Here is a 17,736-nt window from a genome sequence, read left to right on the forward strand (position 1 = left end):
GGGAGAGGTTTTGTCTCCTCTGTATCTGCCCCTCTGTATCTGCCCCTCTGTATCTGCCCCTCTGTGTCTGCCCCTCTGTGTCTGCCCCTCTGTATCTGCCCCTCTGTATCTGCCCCTCTGTATCTGCCCCTCTATCAGTGTGGAGAGGTTTTGTCTCCTCTGTATTTGCCCCTCTGTGTCTGCCCCTCTGTATCTGCCCCTCTATCAGTGGGGAGAGGTTTTGTCTCCTCTGTATCTGCCCCTCTGTATCTGCCCCTCTGTATCTGCCCCTCTGTATCTGCCCCTCTGTATCTGCCCCTCTATCAGTGTGGAGAGGTTTTGTCTCCTCTGTAGTACACAGTCGAGCCCTTGATGTGGATGGTGGACTGTGTAACGCTTCACCCCATGGTGGTGCTGCAAGAAAATAGCTCAATTTAGAGAAAACGTTCCCCTCCATGAGCCCAGGGGCAGCACACGAAATGGATAACAAGCGTATTCACCCCCGAGACGGGGAAAATATCTCATGGAGAGAATGAAACCGTGTCCAGGCTCCGGCCTACCGAGCCTCCATTAGTCTTAGATTAAACATCTCCTCGGAGGCAGATGGCTTCAGTGGGAAGTTTTTTTCAGTCTACGTGATCTTCGGAAACCAGGAGCCATGTGCGGTGTGAGGCCATGCAGCTTCTTTGGATGAGAGGACTTACATTTATCCCAAGCTTTTGAGTGAAGTACCAACCACAAGAAGACTCCAGGGGAAAACATCAAGCCCACCGCAATGGGGGGGGTTCAAGGGTGGTACCAACCCTTCCAACATGACGTGTCCAAGAATGGACAGACTGAAAGTGTGCAAAGATTTCTGATCACCATGCGGATCCTTCTTTCCAGCATGTTAGATCATTTTCCGTCAGAACATTAATTTACGGCCGTGACACGAACCTCTAGAGTTTGGCGGATAATGCCTTTCATAAACACTTCGAATATTGTGAAAGTATAGTCAGAGATGATCCCACCACTGCCATCAATGTGTCATGACCAGCACTCCGCTGCCTCTATTCTGGATCTGAGGCTGAGCACGTGCACTCCGCTGCCTCTATTCTGGATCTGAGGCCGAGCGCGTGCACTCCGCTGCCTCTATTCTGGATCTGAGGCTGAGCGCGTGCACTCCGCTGCCTCTATTCTGGATCTGAGGCTGAGCGCGTGCACTCCGCTGCCTCTATTCTGGATCTGAGGCTGAGCGCGTGCACCCTGCTGCCTCTATTCTGGATCTGAGGCTGAGCGCGAGCACTCCGCTGCCTCTATTCTGAAGAGACCAGCTCTGAGGCTGAGCGCGTGCACTCCGCTGCCTCTATTCTGGATCTGAGGCTGAGCGCGAGCACTCCGCTGCCTCTATTCTGGATCTGAGGCTGAGCGCGAGCACTACGCTGCCTCTATTCTGGATCTGAGGCTGAGCGCGTGCACTCCGCTGCCTCTATTCTGGATCTGAGGCTGAGCGCGAGCACTCCGCTGCCTCTATTCTGGATCTGAGGCTGAGCGTGTGCACTCCGCTGCCTCTATTCTGGATCTGAGGCTGAGCGCGTGCACTCCGCTGCCTCTATTCTGGATCTGAGGCTGAGCGCGTGCACTCCGCTGCCTCTATTCTGGATCTGAGGCTGAGCGCGTGCACTCCGCTGCCTCTATTCTGGATCTGAGGCGGAGCGCGTGCACTCCGCTGCCTTTATTCTGAAGAGACCAGCTCTGAGGCTGAGCGCGTGCACTCCGCTGCCTCTATTCTGGATCTGAGGCTGAGCGCGAGCACTCCGCTGCCTCTATTCTGAAGAGACCAGCTCTGAGGCTGAGCGCGTGCACTCCGCTGCCTCTATTCTGAAGAGACCAGCTCTGAGGCTGAGCGCGTGCACTCCGCTGCCACTATTCTGAAGAGACCAGCTCTGAGGCTGAGCGCGTGCACTCCGCTGCCTCTATTCTGGATCTGAGGCTGAGCGCGAGCACTCCGCTGCCTCTATTCTGAAGAGACCAGCTCTGAGGCTGAGCGCGTGCACTCCGCTGCCTCTATTCTGAAGAGACCAGCTCTGAGGCTGAGCGCGTGCACTCCGCTGCCTCTATTCTGAAGAGACCAGCTCTGAGGCTGAGCGCGTGCACTCCGCTGCCACTATTCTGAAGAGACCAGCTCTGAGGCTGAGCGCGTGCACTCCGCTGCCTCTATTCTGGATCTGAGGCTGAGCGCGAGCACTCCGCTGCCTCTATTCTGAAGAGACCAGCTCTGAGGCTGAGCGCGAGCACTCCGCTGCCTCTATTCTGGATCTGCTGCTGAGCGCGTGCACTCCGCTGCCTCTATTCTGGATCTGAGGCTGAGCGCGTGCACTCGGCTGCCACTATTCTGGATCTGAGGCTGAGCGCGTGCACTCCGCTGCCTCTATTCTGAAGAGACCAGCTCTGAGGCTGAGCGCGTGCACTCCGCTGCCTCTATTCTGAAGAGACCAGCTCTGAGGCTGAGCGCGAGCACTCCGCTGCCTCTATTCTGAAGAGACCAGCTCTGAGGCTGAGAGCGAGCACTCCGCTGCCTCTATTCTGGATCTGAGGCTGAGCGCGAGCACTCCGCTGCCTCTATTCTGGATCTGAGGCGGAGCGCGTGCACTCCGCTGCCTCTATTCTGGATCTGAGGCGGAGCGCGTGCACTCCGCTGCCTTTATTCTGAAGAGACCAGCTCTGAGGCTGAGCGCGTGCACTCCGCTGCCTCTATTCTGGATCTGAGGCTGAGCGCGAGCATTCCGCTGCCTCTATTCTGAAGAGACCAGCTCTGAGGCTGAGCGCGTGCACTCCGCTGCCTCTATTCTGAAGAGACCAGCTCTGAGGCTGAGCGCGTGCACTCCGCTGCCTCTATTCTGGATCTGAGGCTGAGCGCGTGCACTCCGCTGCCTCTATTCTGGATCTGAGGCTGAGCGCGTGCACTCCGCTGCCTCTATTCTGGATCTGAGGCTGAGCGCGTGCACTCCGCTGCCTCTATTCTGGATCTGAGGCTGAGCGCGTGCTCTCCGCTGCCTCTATTCTGGATCTGAGGCTGAGCGCGTGCACTCCGCTGCCTCTATTCTGAAGAGACCAGCTCTGAGGCTGAGCGCGTGCACTCCGCTGCCTCTATTCTGAAGAGACCAGCTCTGAGGCTGAGCGCGAGCACTCCGCTGCCTCTATTCTGAAGAGACCAGCTCTGAGGCTGAGCGCGTGCACTCCGCTGCCTCTATTCTGAAGAGACCAGCTCTGAGGCTGAGCGCGAGCACTCCGCTGCCTCTATTCTGAAGAGACCAGCTCTGAGGCTGAGCGCGAGCACTCCGCTGCCTCTATTCTGGATCTGAGGCTGAGCGCGAGCACTCCGCTGCCTCTATTCTGGATCTGAGGCGGAGCGCGTGCACTCCGCTGCCTCTATTCTGGATCTGAGGCGGAGCGCGTGCACTCCGCTGCCTTTATTCTGAAGAGACCAGCTCTGAGGCTGAGCGCGTGCACTCCGCTGCCTCTATTCTGGATCTGAGGCTGAGCGCGAGCACTCCGCTGCCTCTATTCTGAAGAGACCAGCTCTGAGGCTGAGCGCGTGCACTCCGCTGCCTCTATTCTGAAGAGACCAGCTCTGAGGCTGAGCGCGTGCACTCCGCTGCCTCTATTCTGGATCTGAGGCTGAGCGCGTGCACTCCGCTGCCTCTATTCTGGATCTGAGGCTGAGCGCGTGCACTCCGCTGCCTCTATTCTGGATCTGAGGCTGAGCGCGTGCACTCCGCTGCCTCTATTCTGGATCTGAGGCTGAGCGCGTGCTCTCCGCTGCCTCTATTCTGGATCTGAGGCTGAGCGCGTGCACTCCGCTGCCTCTATTCTGAAGAGACCAGCTCTGAGGCTGAGCGCGTGCACTCCGCTGCCTCTATTCTGAAGAGACCAGCTCTGAGGCTGAGCGCGAGCACTCCGCTGCCTCTATTCTGAAGAGACCAGCTCTGAGGCTGAGCGCGAGCACTCCGCTGCCTCTATTCTGGATCTGAGGCTGAGCGCGAGCACTCCGCTGCCTCTATTCTGGATCTGAGGCTGAGCGCGAGCACTCCGCTGCCACTATTCTGAAGAGACCAGCTCTGAGGCTGAGCGCGAGCACTCCGCTGCCTCTATTCTGGATCTGAGGCTGAGCGTGAGCACTCCGCTGCCTCTATTCTGGATCTGAGGCTGAGCGCGAGCACTCCGCTGCCTCTATTCTGAAGAGACCAGCTCTGAGGCTGAGCGCGTGCACTCCGCTGCCTCTATTCTGAAGAGACCAGCTCTGAGGCTGAGCGCGAGCACTCCGCTGCCTCTATTCTGGATCTGAGGCTGAGCGCGAGCACTCCGCTGCCACTATTCTGGATCTGAGGCGGAGCGCGTGCACTCCGCTGCCTCTATTCTGGATCTGAGGCTGAGCGCGAGCACTCCGCTGCCTCTATTCTGGATCTGAGGCAGAGCGCGTGCACTCCGCTGCCTTTATTCTGAAGAGACCAGCTCTGAGGCTGAGCGCGTGCACTCCGCTGCCTCTATTCTGGATCTGAGGCTGAGCGCGAGCACTCCGCTGCCTCTATTCTGAAGAGACCAGCTCTGAGGCTGAGCGCGTGCACTCCGCTGCCACTATTCTGAAGAGACCAGCTCTGAGGCTGAGCGCGTGCACTCCGCTGCCTCTATTCTGGATCTGAGGCTGAGCGCGTGCACTCCGCTGCCTCTATTCTGGATCTGAGGCTGAGCGCGTGCTCTCCGCTGCCTCTATTCTGGATCTGAGGCTGAGCGCGTGCACTCCGCTGCCTCTATTCTGAAGAGACCAGCTCTGAGGTTGAGCGCGAACACTCCGCTGCCTCTATTCTGGATCTGAGGCTGAGCGCGTGCACTCCGCTGCCTCTATTCTGAAGAGACCAGCTCTGAGGCTGAGCGCGAGCACTCCGCTGCCTCTATTCTGAAGAGACCAGCTCTGAGGCTGAGCACGAGCACTCCGCTGCCTCTATTCTGGATCTGAGGCTGAGCGCGTGCACTCCGCTGCCTCTATTCTGGATCTGAGGCTGAGCGCGTGCACTCCGCTGCCTCTATTCTGGATCTGAGGCTGAGCGCGTGCACTCCGCTGCCTCTATTCTGGATCTGAGGCTGAGCGCGTGCACTCCGCTGCCTCTATTCTGGATCTGAGGCTGAGCGCGTGCACTCCGCTGCCTCTATTCTGGATCTGAGGCTGAGCGCGTGCTCTCCGCTGCCTCTATTCTGGATCTGAGGCTGAGCGCGTGCACTCCGCTGCCTCTATTCTGAAGAGACCAGCTCTGAGGCTGAGCGCGTGCACTCCGCTGCCTCTATTCTGAAGAGACCAGCTCTGAGGCTGAGCGCGAGCACTCCGCTGCCTCTATTCTGAAGAGACCAGCTCTGAGGCTGAGCGCGTGCACTCCGCTGCCTCTATTCTGAAGAGACCAGCTCTGAGGCTGAGCGCGAGCACTCCGCTGCCTCTATTCTGAAGAGACCAGCTCTGAGGCTGAGCGCGAGCACTCCGCTGCCTCTATTCTGGATCTGAGGCTGAGCGCGAGCACTCCGCTGCCTCTATTCTGGATCTGAGGCGGAGCGCGTGCACTCCGCTGCCTCTATTCTGGATCTGAGGCGGAGCGCGTGCACTCCGCTGCCTTTATTCTGAAGAGACCAGCTCTGAGGCTGAGCGCGTGCACGCCGCTGCCTCTATTCTGGATCTGAGGCTGAGCGCGAGCACTCCGCTGCCTCTATTCTGAAGAGACCAGCTCTGAGGCTGAGCGCGTGAACTCCGCTGCCTCTATTCTGAAGAGACCAGCTCTGAGGCTGAGCGCGTGCACTCCGCTGCCTCTATTCTGGATCTGAGGCTGAGCGCGTGCACTCCGCTGCCTCTATTCTGGATCTGAGGCTGAGCGCGTGCACTCCGCTGCCTCTATTCTGGATCTGAGGCTGAGCGCGTGCACTCCGCTGCCTCTATTCTGGATCTGAGGCTGAGCGCGTGCTCTCCGCTGCCTCTATTCTGGATCTGAGGCTGAGCGCGTGCACTCCGCTGCCTCTATTCTGAAGAGACCAGCTCTGAGGCTGAGCGCGTGCACTCCGCTGCCTCTATTCTGAAGAGACCAGCTCTGAGGCTGAGCGCGAGCACTCCGCTGCCTCTATTCTGAAGAGACCAGCTCTGAGGCTGAGCGCGAGCACTCCGCTGCCTCTATTCTGGATCTGAGGCTGAGCGCGAGCACTCCGCTGCCTCTATTCTGGATCTGAGGCTGAGCGCGAGCACTCCGCTGCCACTATTCTGAAGAGACCAGCTCTGAGGCTGAGCGCGAGCACTCCGCTGCCTCTATTCTGGATCTGAGGCTGAGCGCGAGCACTCCGCTGCCTCTATTCTGGATCTGAGGCTGAGCGCGAGCACTCCGCTGCCTCTATTCTGAAGAGACCAGCTCTGAGGCTGAGCGCGTGCACTCCGCTGCCTCTATTCTGAAGAGACCAGCTCTGAGGCTGAGCGCGAGCACTCCGCTGCCTCTATTCTGGATCTGAGGCTGAGCGCGAGCACTCCGCTGCCACTATTCTGGATCTGAGGCGGAGCGCGTGCACTCCGCTGCCTCTATTCTGGATCTGAGGCTGAGCGCGAGCACTCCGCTGCCTCTATTCTGGATCTGAGGCAGAGCGCGTGCACTCCGCTGCCTTTATTCTGAAGAGACCAGCTCTGAGGCTGAGCGCGTGCACTCCGCTGCCTCTATTCTGGATCTGAGGCTGAGCGCGAGCACTCCGCTGCCTCTATTCTGAAGAGACCAGCTCTGAGGCTGAGCGCGTGCACTCCGCTGCCACTATTCTGAAGAGACCAGCTCTGAGGCTGAGCGCGTGCACTCCGCTGCCTCTATTCTGGATCTGAGGCTGAGCGCGTGCACTCCGCTGCCTCTATTCTGGATCTGAGGCTGAGCGCGTGCTCTCCGCTGCCTCTATTCTGGATCTGAGGCTGAGCGCGTGCACTCCGCTGCCTCTATTCTGAAGAGACCAGCTCTGAGGTTGAGCGCGAACACTCCGCTGCCTCTATTCTGGATCTGAGGCTGAGCGCGTGCACTCCGCTGCCTCTATTCTGAAGAGACCAGCTCTGAGGCTGAGCGCGAGCACTCCGCTGCCTCTATTCTGAAGAGACCAGCTCTGAGGCTGAGCACGAGCACTCCGCTGCCTCTATTCTGGATCTGAGGCTGAGCGCGTGCACTCCGCTGCCTCTATTCTGGATCTGAGGCTGAGCGCGTGCACTCCGCTGCCTCTATTCTGGATCTGAGGCTGAGCGCGTGCACTCCGCTGCCTCTATTCTGGATCTGAGGCTGAGCGCGTGCACTCCGCTGCCTCTATTCTGGATCTGAGGCGGAGCGCGTGCACTCCGCTGCCTCTATTCTGGATCTGAGGCGGAGCGCGTGCACTCCGCTGCCTTTATTCTGAAGAGACCAGCTCTGAGGCTGAGCGCGTGCACTCCGCTGCCTCTATTCTGGATCTGAGGCTGAGCGCGAGCACTCCGCTGCCTCTATTCTGAAGAGACCAGCTCTGAGGCTGAGCGCGTGCACTCCGCTGCCTCTATTCTGGATCTGAGGCTGAGCGCGTGCACTCCGCTGCCTCTATTCTGGATCTGAGGCTGAGCGCGTGCACTCCGCTGCCTCTTTTCTGCATCTGAGGCTGAGCGCGTGCACTCCGCTGCCTCTATTCTGGATCTGAGGCTGAGCGCGTGCACTCCGCTGCCTCTATTCTGGATCTGAGGCTGAGCTCGTGCACTCCGCTGCCTCTATTCTGGATCTGAGGCTGAGCGCGTACACTACGCTGCCTCTATTCTGGATCTGAGGCTGAGCGCGTGCACTCCGCTGCCTCTATTCTGGATCTGAGGCTGAGCGTGTGCACTCCGCTTCCTCTATTCTGGATCTGAGGCTGAGCGCGTGCACTACGCTGCCTCTATTCTGGATCTGAGGCTGAGCGCGTGCACTACGCTGCCTCTATTCTGGATCTGAGGCTGAGCGCGTGCACTCCACTGCCTCTATTCTGGATCTGAGGCTGAGCACGTGCACTCCGCTGCCTCTATTCTGGATCTGAGGCTGAGCGCGTGCACTCCGCTGCCTCTATTCTGGATCTGAGGCTGAGCGCGTGCACTCCGCTGCCTCTATTCTGGATCTGAGGCTGAGCGCGTGCACTCTGCTGCCTCTATTCTGGATCTGAGGCTGAGCGCGTGCACTCCGCTGCCTCTATTCTGGATCTGAGGCTGAGCGCGTGCTCTCCGCTTCTGTGGTCAGCCATAGCGAGGCCTGTTCTGAGGGGAACCTGTCTGGTTATACCGCTGTATGGTCTTAGCCTCACACTGGGGAGAGGAAATGGCTAATTAGGCACACTTTGGCCATTGTCACTTAGGGATGTACTCACTCTTGTTGCCAGTGGTTTAGATATTAAAGGGAAGGTGTCGCATTTTGTAATTTTTTTATTAATAATAGTAATTATTGAATCAATTATTTTTATTGAAAAATTAAATTCACTGTTTATTTAGTTTTTATTTAATTCTATTTTTACTCAAACACTGGGGGCTGCCATCTTGGATTTACTGTGTGTAACGACAGTTACCTGAAATACGACAGCTCCTGTGCATAAGAGAGAGTAGTCGTGCTCCGACCCTATCTTTTACACTGTATTCTCCCTGCTGTGACCTGGACGCACAGATCAAAGCTCAGGGAGGAGACTGCCGCCATCTTTGTGGAGCCCACAGTGTATACTGTGCATTCCACTTTACCCCTGAGCATAGCAGACAGTGGCGATCTGCAGTGTGAGCCTGGCATTGTATTACAAATGACAGGCTGTGATCACCGCTCGCTGCAGCTTGTACTCACCTTGGAGCTCCGCTCTCTGCAGCTACTCATGTCACTGCTCTCTGCGCTGCCAGGAGGAGCTGCCGAGAGACGCCAGGCTGACCGGAGATGCTATCCTGTGATCACCGCCCTCCACAGCATGTACTCACCTTGGAGCTCCGCTCTCTGCAGCTACTCATGTCACTGCTCTGTGCGCTGCCAGGAGGAGCTGCCGAGAGACGCCAGGCTGACCGGAGATGCTATCCTGTGATCACCGCCCTCCACAGCATGTACTCACCTTGGAGCTCTGCTCTCTGCAGCTACTTCTCAGAGCACAGTATATGGGGGCACAGTATACGGGTGCACAGAAATATGGGGGCACAGAAATATCGGATCACAGTATATGGGGGTACAGGAATATGGTGGCACAGAAATATCGGGACACACTATACAGTGAGGCACTATGCCAGATATCCTTGGTGACGCTTTAGACATAGGATCATATTGTGGTCACCAACAAAATGGCTCCGCACTGTGATCCTAAACGTCATCTTCCTTTATTCTTTTGGAAACACCCAGATTGGGAGGGGGAGGTGACATCACACACAGGACAGCAGGCCCCGCCCACTTTTACTGCAGTTGTAATCCAGGCTAGTTTTGTATTTTTGTTTCAGCAGCTGCTCCCCCTGGTGTTTAAGAGTTGAAAAGATGAAACTTTTGAAATTATTTTTTATATTTTGCTCAATTAAAAACAAATAATATTTAAACATAACATTAATACTTTTCATTTTTTCCAGTTATTGAATTTTTTTTATACCTCTTTCCCTTTAAAGGGAATCTGTCACCACTTTGACCTTTTTAAACTGTTAATATGGGCATACAGGTTATAGAACGCTGAAAAAATCCATACCTTTATGTCTCATATCAGAAGCCTTGTTGTGGAAATATCATCTTTTATCACTATGTAAATGAGCTGTTCCAGGCTATGGGGCGGAGGCTGCCTGGAAGATAACTCCGCCTCCAGAGATTATTTTACATAACAGGGACATTACCAGTGTGAGGGCCGCACTTTGGGTTCAGTCTTTCCCCAGTTTGTTGAGGAACATAATGTTTCCCATCAGACCCAAATAAATTACACTTGCTTTCATCAGTAAAATGAGCTGTGGCCACTTCTTCTCTGTCCACACAACATGCTCCCCACCAAAGTGAGTCTATCCTTGTGATTCTTTCTGCTGAGAGATTTGGTCACTGCAGAGTGGGCTTTCAGTCCAAATGCTCTTACATGTCGTGACACTGTATGACGAGACAGATCATTACCCTGTTCAGTGCTGAACTGGTGGCAATTCCAGCTGCAGTGTGGAAACAATTACTCATGGAGAGTCTCTGCATTATCCTGTCCTCTCTATGGAGAGTCTCCGCATTATCCTGTCCTCTCTTGCATTTGTCTTTCAAGGGCGACCAGTCTTCTTGGGGGACTTGAAAGAGTTTGTGATGTAGTAAAGAAGCAATATTCTTAAAATCACAAACTTGGAACGACCAACTTCTCTTGCTATGGCTGATAGGGTCACCGCTTTGGCCTTCATCTGGACAACCTGCTGCCGGAGGCTTTCAGTCACTTTGGAACGACAAAGTTAGTACAAACTGGAAACTTCGGCGCCACTTACATAGGGATTGTCAGATAATGAAGGAAATTAGCGCCAGATGCAGATTAACACCAATAACCTGCAGGATATTAAAGTGTTCTCTAATTGTGATCTGTGTTCTCTAATTGTGATCCGCGTCTTTTACATTTTTCTCATTTACATTTTTATTATTTGCTTTACAATAAATTCAATTTATGAAACAAGCAAAAATTCTGCGAGTTTCCTCATGTGAGGAGATAATCACATAGGACGACACAACGACCGCAACATTTAGGAAATTGTGTGTTCTCTAATTTTGATCTCCAGTGTGTGTATATATACAGTGGGTACGGAAAGTATTCAGACCCCTTTAAATGTTTCACTCTTTGTTTCATTGCTGCCATTTGGTATTTTTTTCTCTTTAATGTGCACTCTGCCCCCATCCCCCATCTTCCTATCCCCCATCTTGACAGAAAAAAACAAATGTAGAAATTTTTGCAAATTTATTAAACAAGAAAAACTGAAATATCACATGGTCATAAGTATTCAGCCCCTTTGCTCAGTATATCACATAGTCATAAGTATTCAGCCCCTTTTCTCAGTATATCCCATGGTCATAAGTATTCAGCCCCTTTGCTCAGTATATCACATGGTCATAAGTATTCAGCCCCTTTTCTCAGTATATCCCATGGTCATAAGTATTCAGCCCCTTTGCTCAGTATATCACATGGTCATAAGTATTCAGCCCCTCTGCTCAGTATATCCCATGCTCATAAGTATTCAGCCCCTTTGCTCAGTATTGTGTAGAGGCCCCCTCTCTTGAGCTAATACAGCCATGAGTCTTCTTGGGACCCTGGATTTGGGGATCCTCGGCCATTCTTTCTTGCAGATCCTCTCCATTTCCGTCAGGTTGGATGGTGAACGTTGGTGGACGCCATTTTCAGGTCTCTCCAGCGATGCTCAATTGGGTTTAGGTCAGGGCTCTGGCTGGGCCGGTCAGGAATGGTCACAGAGTTGTTCTGAATGCTCCTTTGTTATTTTAGCTGTGTGCTCAGGGTCATTGTCTTGTTGGAAGGTGAACCTTCGACCAAGTCTGAGGTCCGGAGCATCTGGAGGAGGCTTTCTTCCAGGATATCTCTGTACTTGGCTGCATTCATCTTTCCATCAATTGCAACCAGTCGCCCTGTCCCTGACCCATAGCATGATGCTGCCACCACCATGCTTCACTGTGGGGATTGTATTGGGCTGGTGATGAGCAGTGCCTGGTTTTCTCCACACATACTGCTTACAATTATCACCAAAAAGTTCTCTGTTCGTCTCATCAGACCAGATAATCTTATTCCTCATAGTCTGGGCGTCCTTCATGTGTTTCCTTGCAAACTCTATGAGGCTTTCATATGTCTTGCACTGAGGAGAGCCTTCGGTCGGGCCACTGCCATAAAGGCCCGACTGATGGAGCTTGCAGTGATAGTTGACTTTGTGGAGCTTTCTCCCATCCCCCTACTGCATCTTTGGAGCTCAGCCACAGTGATCTTGGGGTTCTTATTTACCTCTCTCACCAAGGCTCTTCTCCCACGATTGCTCAGTTTGGCTGGACTGCCAGGTCTAGGAAGAGTTCTGCTGGTCCCAAACTTCTTCCATTTAGGGATTATGTTGGCCACTGTGCTCTTAGGGACCTTGAGTACTGCAGAAATTATTTTGTAACCTTGGCCAGATCTGTGCCTTGCCACAATTCTGTCTCTGAGCTCCTTGAGCAGTTCCTTTGACCTCATGATCCTCATTTGGTGTGACCTGCAGTGTGAGCTGTGAGGTCTTATATAGACAGGTGTGCGCCTTTCCAAATCACGTCCTATCTGTTTAATTACACACCGCTGGACTCCAATGAAGGAGGAGAACCATCTCAAGTAGGATCACAAGGATATGGACCGCATGGGACTTACATATGAGTGTCTGAGCAAAGGGCCTGAATACTTATCACCATGTGTTATGCTGAGCAAAGGGGCTGAATACTTATGACCATGGGAGATTTCAGTTATTCTTGTTTAAAAAATTTGCCAAAAATTCCTACATTTCTGGGGGGGGGGGGTTCTGACAAGATGGGGCCATTACAAGACAAGAGTGCACATTAATGAGAATTTACCAAATGGCTGTATATATACTGTATATACATGAACACACACACACACACACACACACACACACACACACACATACACACACATATATCCATATACAACCTTATAAGTTTGGCATTATGGTGACGGGCGGAATAGTTTTTTTCTTCATTATTTTAGCCTATTTGAATCTTTATCTCATTTTTCTGTACATTATATGGTGAGATGAATGCGGTCATTCAGATTTAGAATTCACCCTACAAGAACATGGCTGTCAATGGAAAAATAAAAAAAGTTGTAGCTCTCGGAGAATGAGGAGGAAATATCAAAAGCTCAAAGATGGAGAATCACTCAGTCATGAATGGGTGAAGAATGGACTCTTACGTCCAAGCGCCATGTTTGGTTTTGTTACACAACTTCCTCAGACTGTTCCTGATCTCCCTCGTCTGAAGTCCGTAGATAATTGGATGGGCATTTGATGGAATCTCAAAACTCATCAGACTTATGAGGTTCTGAGCATCAATCGGAATGTGTGGTGACATCCGGTACACCATGGAAGAAGACGTGCCACAGAAGAATGTCATCATGGTGACTATCAGATGTGTGCTACATGTCTTCCAGGCTTTCTCCCGTCCTCTTCCCACAATCGTGTTCCGTACAGAACATAGAATGCTCAAGTAAGAGGTCAAGATACAGGTCCCATCCATTGCCGTAACGAGCATCCTTACCCATAGTCCCACAGATTGTACCTTGGAGATATCTCCACATCCAAGGTTCAAGAGACTCATGTTCTCACAAACAAAGTTCCTGATGATGCTGGATCTACAAAACTGAACCGTTGAGGCAAAGTAAACAATTAGAAAAACCAAGACGAGACTTCGGAGTAATCCGTAGAAGAGGAGGCATGCCACCGTCCGCCTGGTCATGATGCGGTGGTAGTGAAGGGGCATTATAATGGCAATGTATCGGTCCAATCCCATGAGTACCAGTAGATGTGACTCATAGCAGCCAGCTAGATACATAAAGAACATTTGTACCAGGCAACCGGTCAATGATATCTGGTTTGCGTCAAATATTAACCCGATAAGGAACTTTGGCATGATCGTGTGGGTGTATGAGATATTGGTGAAAAATAACAGACAAATGAGAATGTACATTGGGGAATGGAGAGTCTTCTCCACCAGGATTGTTATTATCATTACTCCATTAGCCACCACAGTCGTCATATACATGGAAAGAAATGGGAGGATGAGAATGAGTCTGGACTGGGAGATCCCCGGAAAACCTTGGAAGATGAAATCCTGGTGAGAATATGTGGAGTTCATCTCCTCATCTGCCATCAATTCTTCCAAAATGTGGAAACTAAAGAAAGAAGAAGTTGTTAATTCCATGGTCCTGCATGCTATAGAGCGAGAATACGCCTGGGGGATCTCAGAGACAGGAGGCCAGCCCTGGTGGGTTACATTCACTTATTGAGTGGCAACCATGGTGGCCTCCACAAATTTTTCCTTGGCCAGGGTGAACGTCTAGCTACAGCTCTGGAATGAGCCGCCCCTCCCATAGGCTTCATAGGACCACTTATTTTACAAAGATTTACACTACCTGCCTCTTTCACAGCCTTTTGGAGGGAAGAGTCACAGAAAATGGAACTGTTGAGCCATATTTTAATACTTTACCTTCCCCCCCCATCATGGCTATTCTCTAACCCAACAATTTCCTCTTCTAAAAGGGTCGCCACAAGAATCCCACTGTTATGTTCTTCACTTGTGCCGCCCCAGTGTTGGTTGGGTTGCTCAGATCCGGGATCGTGGTGGCTCGAGGGACCTGGACCCGGGTTGGCGGACACTTTGATCCGTGAAAAGGGGTATTTAAAGGGAATAAGTTTGTGACGCCACCTGTGGATTGTGGTAATGGGAGTACAGCCGCTGCTGTAAGGAGTACCGGGGCAGATGGAGTTAAGCAGCCTGATGTCAGTCCCTCCGCAGGTAGGGATGGCCCCTGGCTCAGGGGTGTTGGTGGTTATTTGGGAGAGCAGGGTGCAGGGGACCAGGGTACTCACTGTGGGTAGTCGTGGTGCTGGATGAGGATTATAAAGGAGACACACACGCTGCAAGAAACCAAGTTCTCTGTGTGCCGCTGCCACTGCGGGGAGCCCCTCCAAGTACGTGGTCCCACCAGTGTCACATAGTAATCCGGAGCCTGCCTCTGTGCACAGTTTCATGTCCTTGTGGGTCCCTCTAGCCTGAAACTATAAGGTTCCTCTCTTCAGTGTTTAGGTGAAGATTTTCTCCCAAGGGCTGGCACTTGGGACTTTAATGGGTTGCTTTCTCTGGAAAACCCTGTCCCCCGCGGTGTGCTGATGCCCTCAATCTCTGAGCTCTCTGGGAAGTTCCCTGAAGGTCCCCTTCCTCTGCAGATTAATTGCAAGGATGTTGAATCGGCTCCTGACCTAGGGTCCTGTACCCCGTCGTGCTTGGTACCGGTCCGTTCTTTTGGGCTTTCTGGTGCCGACTGTCCTCCTATACTATGTCCGTCGCACCCTTATCTAATGTCACTGCCACCGGTCCCCGACTCCTCTAGTCCCGGACTACTGTCTGTGACCCAACCACGGTCGTTCTAGCTCCCTGGGAGCTAACACTCCCCAGCTCCTCTCTCTTTGAGGGCCCTCACTAGACTCTTTCACTTCCCTCCCACCAGTCTGCCTGACCCCTAGTTGGGTGGCCGTTTTCCAGCTAGACCAAGCCACTGGTGTGTCTGAAAGATGTGAGGTGTTGATTGGAATTTGTGGTGCTGATGGAGGTCGGGAACTCGGAACCTTGGGAGGTAGGTCCTGCATCCTGAGGGAACAGGATGCAGTTCCCTGTAGCACCCTGATGTTTTCAGGGGTGCTACACACTGCCAAGGACTAATGTATCCTTCATTGCTTGCTATGGTATCAAAGCTTGTGAGCAAGTAGGGGTGAGTGTGACGCCCTGGACTAGCGAGGTAGTCACAGTTAGTGCCCCGCATAACACCTGTCCCCTAATAAGGTGTCATCAGCCAACCACTAAAACCCTAGTCACCCCCCTCAGGGCTTGATGGGCACACCAGGGGTACGTAGCAAGGCGTTGGCACACCCACCGAGGAGTTCAGAGAGCCTGAGGTGGGAAAAGTAGACGGATCAGATTAGTTTTGGGAGTGAAGGAGTGTGGAAGCAGGCCTGTGTAGCAGATCTGCAGCAGTCTGGTTGGAGCCTGGGCACCTTTGGCTAGGAGGCATACAGTGGCCTCAGCCTGCAGGACCGGGAAGACGGCTCGGTGGAACCGTGGTGGACCGGGACAGGGTAGTGACCCGCTGTCACCGACCCGGCGAACCGACTCGGAAACCAGAGCACAAAAGGGGGGTACTCAGACCCTGAAACGAGGTCCAGAAGTTACTGGACTGAGTTAATTAACTGATTGCGGCCAGGACTATAGGTCCTTTCCCACCCAAAGTCCCGACAGAAGACAACAGCCCAACGAGGGGGATAGAAAGCCACCGCTCAGGCAGAGAGATCCCACGGGCCAGCGTCTGTGGGCAAAGGGCTCTCCTGACATCCACAAAGCCGGGGAGTGGACCCCTGACGCTGAAGCGCAGGCAGCCCACCAACACTCAAAAAGGTGCAGGAGAAAGGCAGAGACCATCAACCGGGTGGGGGACCAGACCGCAGCCGGCTGCAGGCACCGACCACCATCATCTTGGTTTACCAGAGACTTGTGTGTGTTACTAATCGTGAGTACAACAGTGCCCTCCGGCCGTGCACCTCCCTGCACCGCCCAACCGGCTCATTCCCCAATGGGTCCCGGTGCCACCATCCCTACCCACAGAGGGGTTAACAACTTGCTGCCTAACATTTCCCCCGGGTGCCCCGTAAACAGCAGCGGTGGTGTCCACCTTCACCACAACCCGTGGGTGGCGTCACGAACTCAAACACGGCTCCGGCCGTGCCCCTATGTCCCTTAAAAGCGCCAGCCCCCCTTTCAGATCGAAGTGGACCACAGGGCCCCCCGGGTCCGGAGACGCTCAAGCCACCACCCGGCGAGTCCGGATCCAAGCGGCTCGGCTACAGCCGAGCGTGGGGTGGTACATGAGCATTACTTACTTTAGTGGTGAGTACCAAAAGAGATTTAGAGTGGGAACCTGTAAATTGCTATCTGCACTGCTGTAGGTGGAGTTGTATCGTCTGCTACTGTTCAGGCCAAGCTGTTACCTCTTGTGAGACTCCAACCATCAAGCTTTTTACCTCTTTAGAGAAAAATAAACATTCTAGAATGGTCATCTGTACGGCTGGATTTTTTGAGTTGTCCTTGAGTAGGAAAATCTCTCTACCTTCAAGGCCTACTGTATTCCTCATATTTAGAGGGGCACCCCACTGTCTGACCCTCACTTACTGTATCTTCTTATTCCCATGAGACATCTCCCACGTTGCGTCCTAGTACACTCGCACCATCAAGATGTTTTATCAAATTAATAGGAGACAACTCTTCTCCCGACTCAGACATTGACCAGGGGTTGAGTTTATGATGGAACAACGTCTAAAAACTTACATTAAGAACTCCCTCTAAAATCTTGCATAACGTCGTGGTGACCCTGTGCTCTTTCTGTCCACGGTTTATACACGGTGGACTTGTCCATACCTGAAGACGCCATTATTTGGAGGTTCTCCAGGTCTCGATGGGACCAGGCAGGGTCATAATGTACATGCAGGACTGGAAACATTTATTGGTAGTTGGTTGAATCATCATTTATGGTGACAATCGAGCGTGCAAGTCATAAATTTGTTCAGTGTGGTTGTCACCTCCCTTCCCCCGCTCCTCTTAGCGGATACACAGCCGGGGGAGTTATAGCATAGAAAGAGCATCAAATCAATGTCCTGTCCGGAGACATGATGGGAGAGGGATTCAGGATTGAAAAAGTGATCGGCGGTGCCTTTAAAGACACAGTAATAGGAGCGCTGTGACTGCTGCTGTACTGCAGAAGGGGAGTTGTTTAGTGCTGTAAACGGCATCCAATGCAAATATGGTGACACCTCTGCTGACGCCTCTGATGTGTCCACATTTCTGAATTCAATTTTAGATGATACGGTAACAGCAGTCCCCCCAATCCCACTGTGTCTTCTTCCGAGGTCTCATTCCACCCACCCCCTAGATGTACCTGCTGCGTTACCCACCCAGGGGCAGCTCTACCACTGCCCCCTCC

General features: G+C 53.0%; 1 protein-coding gene across 1 annotated transcript; it reads right to left on the reverse strand.

The window, feature by feature from the left end:
• Positions 1-12,899: 12,899 nt before the first annotated feature.
• LOC142290102 (olfactory receptor 52D1-like) lies at positions 12,900-13,910 on the reverse strand. Its single transcript, XM_075334037.1, has one exon. It carries the CDS (start codon positions 13,908-13,910, stop codon positions 12,900-12,902), a length of 1,011 nt encoding a protein of 336 aa, XP_075190152.1.
• Between the last annotated feature and the right edge of the window lie 3,826 nt (positions 13,911-17,736).

Source organism: Anomaloglossus baeobatrachus, chromosome 2 (genome assembly GCF_048569485.1).
Source record: "Anomaloglossus baeobatrachus isolate aAnoBae1 chromosome 2, aAnoBae1.hap1, whole genome shotgun sequence".
Classification (NCBI taxonomy): Eukaryota; Metazoa; Chordata; class Amphibia; order Anura; family Aromobatidae; genus Anomaloglossus; species Anomaloglossus baeobatrachus.